The sequence below is a fragment of the Typopeltis vanoorti genome, chromosome 2 (assembly GCF_054136105.1).
Source record: "Typopeltis vanoorti isolate ZY-2024b chromosome 2, IOZ_Tvanoo_1.0, whole genome shotgun sequence".
Lineage (NCBI taxonomy): Eukaryota > Metazoa > Arthropoda > Arachnida > Uropygi > Thelyphonidae > Typopeltis > Typopeltis vanoorti.
In genome coordinates, this window is record NC_143550.1 from 67,652,828 (window position 1) to 67,665,890 (window position 13,063).

The window sequence follows — 13,063 nt, forward strand, 5'->3', positions numbered from 1 at the left end:
TGGACATTGACTGAACATGAATCTGCACAAAAACATTCAGAAACAACACTCACAACATGGGTTTCCATGGTAGGACCACAATATGTAAGCCCCACATTAACCAAACCAACATGCATAGTCAGCAGTGCAAAGAGTGTGTACAGTGGGACATAGAAGATTGGAAAGCTGTGTTATGGAGTGACAAATAATGTTACATCCTCTACCTAGCAGATGGACAGGGGTGGGTGTGGCAGATGCCAGGTGAATGTCTCTTAACAGAGTGCATAACCCAACTATAAAATTCAGAGATGGTCCTGTTTTTCCTGGTTTGGCCTTGGACCTCTGTTTGTGGTGCCACAAACACTGAACTCCAAGAGGAATCTGAACATTCTGGACAATGTAATGCTTTGTCTACTTTGTGGCATTTCTACAAAACTGACCATGGTCAGTTTTGTAGAAATTTTTTTTTCAGCAAGACAAAGCACAGTGTCATAAGACTACTGCTGCTGTAACTGTGGGTTGTGGACGTGACCGTCACCACACTTCACTAGCCTCCACAGAGCCCTGATCTCAACCCTACTGAACACCTACAGGATGAACTGGAGTGTTGGATGAAGTCAAGGGATGTCTGACCCACAACAGTCTAGGACCTCATTACATGCCTACAGGAAGAATGGTCCAAAATTCCCACTAATCACAATCATACACTTGTGGAAAGTATGCTGTATTGGAATGCTGCAGTCATCACAGTGAAAGGAGTTCCTACATTTTATTAAGGTGGGGGCGTCATAGTTATTTGTTCCTCACACTATGGTGTCCATTGACTTCTTCCCAAGCACTGTAGGTGCATGAGAATATGCTTTACTAATAGACTCTTTTCCCTCTTTCAATAACCATTTATTTCTCTGTACCATCCTTCCAACTACATATACATACATACATTGTTTGTGCACATATGTGTATAAAATAATTATTAAGAAAGTTTTATACAGAAGACAATTTTTTTTTAGCCATTTCAGATAGAAACCGAGGCATAAAAACATATATGGTACATATTCTTTTAATTACCAGAACTGATAGAAAAGATGCTTCAGTGGCAAAAACAATTACAAAAATAAATTTTACTTGATATATATGTTAAGAAAAGAACAAAACACATCAAAACAATTTTCTTATAGAAACTGAAAAAATATAATTATCATTCATTTGCCACCAGCCTTTGCACAGCACAACTTTTATTTAAAAAAATCCTGCAAATTCTTAAAATTCGTTTAGTCCATTTTTGTACATGTGCTGCTACGTAGCTATAGAAATGATATGAGAGAGTACTCTGTAAAAATGCTTGCCTGAAAATGCAAACTCCCCAATTTTCCTCTGTGCTAACTATACATATATACTGAGTAAAACAACACTTGTACTTTAATCAATTACCGGTTAAGATAACAGTCCTTTGAATAAATCTCACTGTTATTCTGATACTATTCTTGAAAACCACCGGAATCAAAATAATAAATGAAAGATAGTTCAATGTTTTAAATTAGTGCTTTTATTTAGTTTAGGTATTCTTAGAAATATAAGCCATAATTAAAAACATTACTACAGATTTTGCAGGGAGGGGTAAAGAGAGGGGGGGAGGAAGAAAGCAAAAATTAAAATTTTACACTTGAAAAAATCTTATGAATATGACCATGCACATAGATGACTGTTTAAAGAAGTTCATTAAACATAGTTTTTCATTTCTTCAATGAATGCAGATAGAATAACATGAAGATATGACAGATTCCTCTTATTTTCTTAATTTCACATATCCAACTATATGTCAACATTCAGTGGAATTCCTGAACATTAACAACAAACATGTTTCCTAAACTGCTGTCTAACACCCAGAATCCTGTCACATAACTAAGATAGTAATCAATGATGTTGATTCCCATGTAGTTGATGTAAGACACTGAATAACAGGTTCCTAGCCAATATTCCAATGGAAACACTTTTTAGTATCCATAACGTTCCTAGAATGCAATACGGTAAACAAATAAATGATGTTAACTAAACAGTTTTTAAGGCATGATTAATTTAAATCAAATATAAAATATTTTATAAATAACAATATAAAAATCTTTCTCAGGGAAATACACTAATAACATTTCATTTTTGCTAGTTATTAAAAATAACAAAAATGATATAATATACTACAATAAAATTACCCAGATTCTTTATAAATAATAACAAAAACTTAATTTTTAAAGGAAAAAAAATGTAAAGAATTTTTTTATGATGATAAGCTCAATTTCATATAAAATAAACTATTATTTTCCTTACAAAATGAATTCATTAAATTCAGAATAAAATTATAACTTTTCACCTAAAACTAAAACTGAAAAAAAAAAAAAAAGTTATCATTATACACATTTTCACAGTGTGTATGAGTCCACACTAAACATTATCCACATGCTTATCATATCTTCTCCTTAAACGCATGCATTAGTAACAAAGCACTCTTGATCACATCTGGCAAATTTATATTCACTCACCACTACTATTCAAGCAAAAAATGTTTCCTCATGCCCTTCTAACTATACCCTTGTTTTTCTCCCTTCTGTCATTTACTGCATTAAATCCTATAAAACACCTTGAGTAACTTAAGATTCTGTTATAACCCTTCTTTTCTGCTTATCAACTATATTTCATAACACGAAAACTTAAACTCTACCAGAAAGTAATTTCAGACCTGCCAACAGCCCGATTACCTGAGAATCTTCTTCATCCCTCTGTCAACTAAAGAAAACCAGGTCCATGTACAGAAGTAAAGTTGTGCAAATATAATAGCATAGTAGCATCCATATCTTTTGTCAATGAATTCAACATGCAAGTGATCTGTTGTGTTTCAAGAAATTGACAACAGAGCAGATCATAACTAAATTATTTTAGTTATTACTTCCTATATTTTGCCTAAGTTAAATTACATCTTCAGAGATTAATACACTGGCATCAAGCACATTTCAGTAACAAAAATGGAACAGGAGAGATACAGGATGACCTCAAGTCTTATAATTACGCCACCTGTTGGCTTTGGTTGGGTGTTCTTGGTCATTGGAGTGAATGTCTGCTGATGAGGGTTTCCTATATGAGCGGGTTTGACACAACCATAGTTGTTTAGGTTGGGGTAAGAGCTGCAGCAAATTTGAGGAAAAGCCTCTCAAATTTAAATTTGCTTTGGCGGAGTAAAGTGGCTTTTTTCCCATGGATCCTGTGCATGGTCTGCTAATCCTAAGCAGCCATGGTGGTGGAAATGCATATAGTTCTAGTGCTCTGATATACAAATGTTGGCTGTCCTGTCTGTTTGGGCCATAATAAGAATGGCTGCAGCTGCAGGATACCTGGTACACTCCAGGTAAATCCAGTGATTATAGCTGGTCTTTGGGAGAATGGATAAGGGTTGCTAGCTTTCTGTGCAGTTTATAAGTAGTCACCAGACTGTGCTTTTTTTTAAGATCTTGGCCACTTTTTCTGAGGCAACATGAATATAAGGAATGGTGATGGATTTGCTGTAGTCTGTATTTGGAAGGAGGGGAGTGGAGGTTGGGTACGTGGTAATAGAATTCTTTTTACCTGGTAAGAGGTGTAGTCATTGACCAAAAAAAGTGTTTTTTATGTGGCCGAATACTGTGGTGAGCACAGTATTATCAGAGCAAATTAATTTTCCAATGGACTAAGGTTTTTATAGTTCTGTATTGTTGGGAGAGAGGGGGGGGGCGATGTGATTGTTGATGGATGTATTTACTCGTGTGAGAGTTTTCTGGAGATAGTGAAGGTCTGCAAAGGGCAGACTGTTGTTACTTTCTATTTCTGTTTTGGATTGGATCCTTGGGTGTTGGCTGTTCAAATGGGATAGGAAAGTGTGGCAATTTGGCCACACTTTCCTATCACAAATTGCAAACACATCATCCACATAGCATAACCAAATAGTGGGTTTAAGGAGAGACATTCTTTTCAAATGTCTCTATGAAAAAGTTAGCCAGGGAGGAGAAAGAGGGGAAGGGGGGAGGAACTCATTGCTATTCCCTCTATTTGTTTGTAGAATTTTCCTTGCCAAACAAAATAGCCTGAGTTCATGATGAACTGAAACAGAGCTGAGATATCAGGAGGAAATTCTGCTTGGATAAGAGCCAGGATGTCTTTAAGTGAGACATTTGTGAATGAGGAGGAGACATTAAAACTAACTATTAGGTCAGTGTTGGGGAGTGTGAGGTCTTGTATAGTGGACCTTAAAATGGCTGAGTTTTTTTTTTTTTATATGTAGCGAGGTATTGCCAGTAGTTTGAGAAAACACTCTGGCTAAATGTTTGGCTAATTTATAAGCAGGTGAGTTGATACCATCTACAACTGAGGGTAGTGGTACATCCTCTTTATCAACATCATCTTTATGGATTTTTGCCAGTCCATAAATATGGTGAGGGGGTATGAATTGTTACTGAAGTGTGCTTTCATGCACATGTTTAATACAAGTGTATTAATCCCTGAAGATACCAATTTAACTATATGAAGAAATAATTAAAATAATTTAGTTATTATCTACTCTACATTGTCAATTTCCTGAAACAATATGATGCATCAAAATCAAAGTATAAGCATAAACACCAGGATTCAAGTAATCCTTTAAATTATTTACCCAATTTTGCAACATGCCCTGTAAACTTCAACTCCATGTCCACTATTGCCTAAAAGTTCATAGTTTCATCAATAACTGCAGCCCAATTACATTCAGTAATAAGCAGCTTATAACATTTTCATCCTAAGATGCATAACGATACTTTGCTAGACTGAATTGGCAACTATTATTCTTTACCTGTACTCACTCTATTTAAATCACCTTGCATGATTTCTACATTACCTTAATTAATCAGTGCCCTCCCCAGTATATCATTAATGTACAAATTAAACAGCAGTGGTTCAAGAAGTCCTGTGGTACATGCCTTCTCCTTGATTCTATGCTACATATATAACCTTTTTTGATGCCAATTCATCAGCAATCCTCTTATCCTTGTCACCAACTTCATATTCATCTCTATCTGCATACCATCTACAACTTCTCATATTCATATCTATTTATCTGATTCCTAAATTCTGCACTTAACCAACTTTCTTAAATAGCTTAACTACTACCCTTCAGATTCTGATCAATTCATATCTGCAACCTCATTAACAGCCTCCTATGTAATTGTAATGGAATTATTCTGTCTTCTCTTCAATTTTCAAGGACAGAGACAGCCATGGGCTTATATCTCTTCCTACTGTGAACTTCTATATGAAAACAGTCGAATAGATGGAATTTGAAATTTTAATTAGCTATGTATCTAAGCCAATCCCTAGGTTTGGCTTAGATATGTATATGACATATGTAATTTGGACCAACAGTCATCAAGTCCTAAATGAATTCTTTAGCCATTTAAACAAATGGCTAAGGAGCATAAGACTTTTATATTCCCTAGATGAGCATTTCTGGTCAAATATCAGGCTTTTTATACTTCAAATATGGATAAATATTCCTGACTGCACGCCTGTCAGGAATAATATTTTTTACCACTGTGCTATCACCGATTGTTTCATTCAGCAATTTTTTGAAGTAATTACTCCATACATCAAGGATATCTTTTTCTCCAGTTTTCATGACCATCTTCATCATCTCTAAATCCTTTTACAGCACTCTTTCCTCCATTTCTACATGAATATTTAGCCACCTTCCTGATATTAATTTTCTATGTTCTTGCCCAAGTCTTCCTATGACTTTTGTTTAGCTAGTTTTACACAGTGTTTAGCTTTCTTACAATTGTCTCTGTATTCTCTAAGAGCACAAGCTGACTTATTTGCCAGGAACTTTTGATATGCTTTCTTCTTTTCCTTCACTGCCTCATTAACTTCCCGTTTCCACCATGGAGTTCTGATTTTTTTTATCCTTGCAGACAACCTCACCACATGCCTCTTTGGCTGAATCAATCAATGTTTTCTTCAGGGCTTGCCACTGAATCTCCAAGGTTTGGTTCCTGTTCTCAAACTCTAATTTTTTCTTGAATAATTTGTGTATTTTAGTCCACAGTTCGCATCTGAGAGCTGCTCAACTTTTATTCACTCTAAAACTTTCTTACATGTTATTCTTTTCAATATGAAATTCAATTTTATCCTGCTCAAGACTAAATGGGAACTCTGTCATAGCCAGTCTCAAGCCTGGATGAGAAAGGAGGAGGGTTGTACTTGTGGCTAGCAACCACAATATGTAAAAAAAAAAAAAAAACCTCAAGAAATTAAAGAAAGTGGGCTTATATTGCTGAAGAACCTCCAGATGTTGGTGAAAGCTCATCTAGAGAAGCTAACAGGTGGAAAACTAGAAGGATATCTTCACAACCAAGCATGTGACAAAAATTGGATGCTGGAACATCAGAACAATGCATGAGACAGGTAAAGTACATCAAATAGCAAGAGAAATGGATAGATACCACATATAAATCCTGGGGCTTAGTGAGACTAAGTGGAATGTGATTGGTGAAGTCAAATTGCCTCCAAACAAACACATCATATACTCTGGTAACCCAGAAGATGAGTAACATTGTAAAGGTAATGCTATAATGATATCAGAGGAGGCAAGAAAGGCATTGTTGGAATGGAAACCAATATCAGAAAGAACGATAAGGACCAGATTTAAAACAAGATATAAAAATGTTACAATAATAAATATAGATGCCCACACAAACAATGATGATTTAAGGAAAAAGAAAGATTTCTATGAACCACTACAGAAAGAGATAGATATGACCAGTAGAAGAGACATAATTTTGCTTATGGGAGATGCAAAGGTGGGCAAAGATAATAGTGGGTATGAAATAATTATGGGAAAGGAAGGACTACGAGTTGAAAATGAAAATGGAACAATATTAAGAGATTTCTGCCTCTTTAATAACCCGATAATAGGTGACAATTATTGGCCTGACCTCTGGCGTAAAAAAACATACATGCATACATATATAAATATACTTGGATATCACCAGATGGCAATAGTAAAATCCAAATAGACCATATAATAAATAAACCATGGAGATCCTCTCTACAGAATGCAAGAACAAAAAGAGGAGCAGATGTGTACACAGATCATATATTAATAATAGCAAAGATAAAAATAAAACCAAGAAATCAGATAAAATGATATAATCTAAATAAATTAAGAAATAAGAATCATGCAGAAAATTTTACAATTTTGTGCATGATCCTTATTTCTTTAAATATACAATTAAAAATAAATATGAAACAAAAATATTGAATAAAATGGAACATGCAGTTATAGAGGATAAGTGGAGAGAAATAAAACAAATTTATAATGAAACAGCTGAAGAAATACTAGGAAGTTAGGATGGGTCAAAGAAATAATAGATAACAGATGAAACAACAAGCTAAGTGAGAAGAGAAAAGAGGAAAAAAGTACTGTAAAGTCAAAGTGTAGAAGAAAAAAGTGAGAGGAACAAAATATATAAAGAAAAAAAGAAACAAGTTAAAAAGAGTGCAAGAAATGATAAAAGGAAATATATTAAAGAATTATGTGGAGAAGCAGAACAAGCTGCAAGGAACTATAACTCTAAGAAACTATATGAGATGACAAGGAAAATAACCAGGAAAAACATACTTAAACAAAAATAGGCTAAATAGCCATAAAAATAATATTTTCTTAGAGGAAAAACATGGGAATTTTCCCAGAAATAATACCTATGAAAACTTAACTTTTATTATTCACCAAAAGGAGTTGGTATTCTTTACTCAGTCATAACTTTTTTGGAAATCAGTAGGCAACTGATCTGCACCTCTACCCAATGTTAAGGTGGATTGCAATCTCACAGTAACTAGTATTTTTAAACCTTTATAGAAATCCCAATATGTCAATGGGATTTCTATAAAGTGATCAGTGATGTTGCATCTGTGTCTTTAACGATTTTGTTTAAAAATATTTTTTATTAAATAAAAAGTTTATATTTTGTCCAGTCTGTCTGCATCTACTTGCCACAAGCAAGCATATTTTGCAACCCCTATGTATATGTATTTGCTCTATAATTACTTTTTTTTGATATACAGAATTAAAAACCCAAGTTTTATCTAGGAGGAATAATGTTTGTTGCCTATGGCAAGAAGTGACAGAATTTTAAAGTAATTAGAGAATGCAGCTAAACATAAAAGTTGGCTGGGCCTTATTGGTGATTTAACCAGCTGAATAAGAAATGAATCCTAGATGTACAGAAATGTTTTAGGAAAATTTGGAGAAAAGCACAACGTTAATAATAATAATGGTAAGTACCTACTTGGAATTGTAAATAAATTCATATGGAGAAAAGATCAAAGAAATTAGAGTACTATTGACTGTTAAAGTTGATCAAAGATTATTGTTGATAAAAATAATCAAAGATCAAGCATCTTTCATAGCCGAACTATCAACTCACATATAGAAATAATACTGGAGAAAAAAAAATAAAGAGTGTGAAAATGAGAATCAACGGATGGAATCTTGTCAGCAAACTCTAAAGAAAACACTAATGATTCACCTAGGAAAGCACGTGGCTAGGCAGTCTGCAAGGATAGAAAAAAATTCTAAGAACTTCATGGTGGACTGAAGAAGTAAAGAGGCAGTCCTAGAAAAGAAAGAAAAAGCATGCTGTAAGTTTCTTACTAGCAGTTGTAGATTTCCTGTAAGAATACCAAGAAAATGTAAGAAAGCCATGTGCAAAAGTGCATATGACAAATGTGGCAAAATGTTCTGGAGGCTATTAAAAAAGCTTTGAAATGCAGGAGGAAAGAGTACTGTAAAAGGAATCAGGAATGATAAAGGTGACATAAAGACTGAAGATATTCTGGATGTCTGGATAATCAGTTTTGAAGGATTATTTAATAAGGTAGTTAGTGACAGAGAGCAATAGCAGAATATGTTCAAGAGGAAATGCAATTAGGAGAACATTATCAATATTTCGGATAGAAAAAGCAATTGGAGTAGATGATATATGACCAAAAATGCTTACATATATTGTGATTCTGTGTATATCTTCCCCACTGTTAGATAAAATCCTCTCCCATTGCAGGAAGGTTTGGTCTACTTCTCCCATAGTCACCCACTCCATTTTGGGAGCGTGTATGTATGTGTGTGTATACATATAAAGGGTGTCCCAAAATTCACGCAAGATTTAAATTTAGCGCCATTTGTGCGGTAAAGTGTTGCCAATGAGAAAAAAAAAAAGACAGCGTGACAGCTGACAGTTCAGGGTTATTAAAAATGGAGCGCTACACGGAAGAACAACGCATTTTCATTGTTGAGCAATATTTTAAAAATAATGAAGGTTTGGCAGCTACAGTTCGCAATTTTCGTACAAAATATGGTCGGAATAGTGATTTAACTTCATCAACCGTGAAAAGATTAATTAAAAAATTCAAGGAAACTGGATCAATTAGTGATCTTATACACTCTGGCTGTCCTTCAACAAGTCGTTCAACAGAAAACATCGAAGCAGTTCGTGAGAGTGTTGCTGAGAGTCCAGGAACATCAATTCAGCACCATGGTCTTGAATTGGGCATTTCGAGAAGCTCTCTACAGCATATTCTCACAAAAGATTTGCATCTTTATGCTTACAAAGTTCAATGACTCAAGAAATGAAGCCTACTGACCACACACAGCAAAGAGAGTTCAGTGAATGGATTATGGAACAACAACAAGTGGATGCTTATTTTTCTAACAAAATCATCTTCAGCGATGAGGCTCATTTTCATCTTGATGGCTTCGTTAATCGACAAAATTGTCGCATTTGGGATTCAGAAAATCCACGAGTGATTGTTGAGAAACAAATGCATCCACAACGTGTCACTGTTTGGTGCGGATTTTGGGCTGGAGGCATCATCGGTCCATTCTTCTTCGAAAATGCGGCTGGTAAGGCAATAACAGTTAATGGTGCTCGCTATCGTGACATGATAATCCAGTTTTTTGTGCCTAAATTGCAAGATATGGATGTGGACGACATGTGGTTTCAACAAGATGGTGCCACATGCTATACAGCCCGAGAAACAATTCAATCACTGCATGAGTCATTTCCTGGTCGTGTAATTTCCCGTTTTGGTGATCAGAATTGGCCGCCCAGATCATGTGACTTAACGCCGTTGGACTTTTTTCCTTTGGGGTTTTTTGAAGTCTAAGGTTTATGCCAACAAGCCCACGACCACACCCACGCCTTGAAGGAGGAAATTGAGCGCTGTATCAACGAAATTTATGCAATTTCGTTGATACAGCGCTCATTTATGCAAAACAGTCATGGAAAATTTCAACAAAAGAGTGCCTGTGTGCCAGCAAAGCCATGGAGGCCATTTACCCGACATGCTATTCCATGCATAACCCTATACTGAATACTTTATGAATCAATAAGAAATTACAATTTTTAATTAAAAACCTGTGTTTTCGATCAAAATTACTTCTTGCATGAAGTTTGGGACACCCTGTATATACAGGATGGCCATAAATTAACTTTCCCTCTTTGGAGGTATCTGTAGCTAAAACTAATACACAGAATGAGACATTTTATATTGAGACTTTTGAAGGCATGGGAAGATGAATTCCGCAAAAAAAAAATTAGTACCAAAAGTCGCCGATAGGGAAAATTTTGGCACTGGCGGAGCCGAAAGCAGTCAAATATTTGCAGTAAATGCAGGTAAAAAGGATTATGGAAATTTTACTGTGCATACATGACAGCAGCGCCACCAATTCCACTTAAAAAGGGATTGGGAACATTCAGGCAGTTATTCTAATGACTGACGAATTGTGCTCAATATGCATCCTACCTTGCCTCAGCATGCTTTACCTTAAACAGTGCAATGCCGTAGTGGCCCTTTGGGAATTTAGAAGGCTTCATAACCTGCATACAGGTCCTATGTCAGCTATAGTACTGAGAGCTATGATTAAGAAATTTGAAGAAATTGGATCACTAGGAGTTACACCTGGCAGAGGACGGAAAGCAGTGCAAGAAGAGACAGTAACAGACATTGCTACTGCAGTGTTCGATGACACAGGGACCAGTACTGGTCCAAGCGCTCGTGCTATAGCTTGCAAACAACTTGATATGGTTTATGGTATAGTCAGGAAAATCTTACAGAAAATGCTTCACTTCTATCCGTATAAGTTCAGTCGTGTGCAAACACTAACTACCGCAGATTATGATAAGCGCATGACCTTCGTGCTAACGTTTCTTGCCCGAATGGAGGTTGACATTGACTGGCCTGGAGAAAATTATGGGGTGACGAGGCTCATTTTTATCTGAATAGTCAACACTCACAACTGCAGAATTTGGGCATCTGAACATCCCCAAGCGATCCAGCAAGTACCACTGCATTCTCCAAAAGTAGCAGTGTAGTGTGCCCTCACAGCCAATTTCATAATAGAACCATACTTTTTTGAGCATTTATCGATGAATGCTGGAAAATTTTGTCATTCCTGCATTGCAGCAAAGACAATGTTTGAACTTCATAATTTTTATGCAGGATGGAGCATGTCCACACATTGAACATTCAGTACAGCGCCTTTTATGTCAGCATTTCAGTAATGAGAGGGTTATCAGTCAGTTCTTTCTGACGGCATGGCCACCTCGATCTCCAGACATCATTCCATGTGACTTTTTGGCTGTGGGGGTATTTGAAATCCATTGTGTATGTTGGTGGCGTTCCCAACTTGCATGTCTTGAAAGAGAACATAAAATGGGCTGTTATGAACATCCAATCCGACTCCTCATACTCAGCTGTAGAGCATGTTGCACACTGGATGCAATTTGTTGTACACAAGAAATGTCAGCATATTGAAAATCATGTATGTGGTTCAGGTGACCCTGATTATGATGAATAAAACATTATTTCCTGTGAGTTCAATCACTACATTAATTTCTGTCTCTCTCGCAAGTTGTTTTAGTTGAATTATTATTATTATTATCATCATTGTAACGCGCCACATATACAGCTGGAATGAGTGACGCAGCTGTCACTTACACTGTTGAAATGTTATTATTCCATTTTATCTGCCTTTAATATAATTATCTACTTGTTTTCGGCTCCGCCAGCACCGATATTTTCCCTATCGGCGACTTTTGGTACTAAATCTTTTTTTTTTTTCGCGGAATCATCTCCCCATGCCTTCAAAAGTCTCAATATAAAATTTGGTCTCATTCCGTTTATTGGTTTCAGCAACAGATGCCTCCAAAGAGGGAAAGTTTTTTTATGGCCACCCTGTAGTTGTATAAATGAATGTATGAAGGTGAAAGACAATCACAAACATCCATGCCCACGGCAGGATTTGAAGCCAGAGCTTTTTTGGCTGGAGAGTAGACATGCTAACCATTCGGCCAACCAGGCTGGCACATATATAGGTATACCAGTTTTATAGTGGCTACTCTGCATAATTCATTATTTCATTCATTATTGAGAATTTTGGATGCTGCAAACTGCATTCAACATGACCCCCAAGAGAGAGAATAAGAAAAGCATTATTACAATGCATAGAAACAAGCATCCAAGCAAGAGGCAGATTCTAAGAGCTTTACTGATATTCATGTCTTAAAATATTTGATTTTAGATTATATTACAACATTTTTTAATTTCAAAAATAAACATGTGAACAGTACATGGTATTTTCTTTTAACACTGCTATTAATATCTCCATATCTGTTAGAAATTGGACACTCATGCTGATATAAACTTTTTTTTTTTTTATGCTTATCGTGTTCATACCTGACTGTGTATTACTCATGTTGTATATCAAGGAGCCTGTATCCCTTCTGCATGGGTGGCATTCTCTTCCCTTCCTCCCCTCAATTAGTCAACATTTACAGGATGTCAGTTTCAATATATATATATTTTTTTTTTGGGGGGGGGGCGTTGGAAAATCAAGTGGTATTTAATTATTTCAGTGATATACTTTCATAAAAACTGTCATAAAAGTAGTGTTATAAATAAGTAATTAAGGAACTATTGAATTTTAAAATGAAGATATTTATATATACAGCCATATATAAATACCTTCACTTGATTT

The 13,063-nt window shown here is 35.6% G+C and overlaps 1 protein-coding gene across 1 annotated transcript in view; it reads right to left on the reverse strand.

Annotated features, from left to right (window-relative positions):
* Positions 1–854: 854 nt before the first annotated feature.
* Positions 855–13,063, reverse strand: part of ArfGAP3 (ADP-ribosylation factor GTPase activating protein 3) — a 234,546-nt gene continuing 222,337 nt past the window's right edge. The window contains exon 10 of the mRNA XM_090401616.1: positions 855–1,991. Coding sequence (XP_090257742.1) covers positions 1,974–1,991 — 18 coding nt within the window. The 3' untranslated portion in view covers positions 855–1,973. The remainder of the gene's footprint in view (positions 1,992–13,063) is intronic.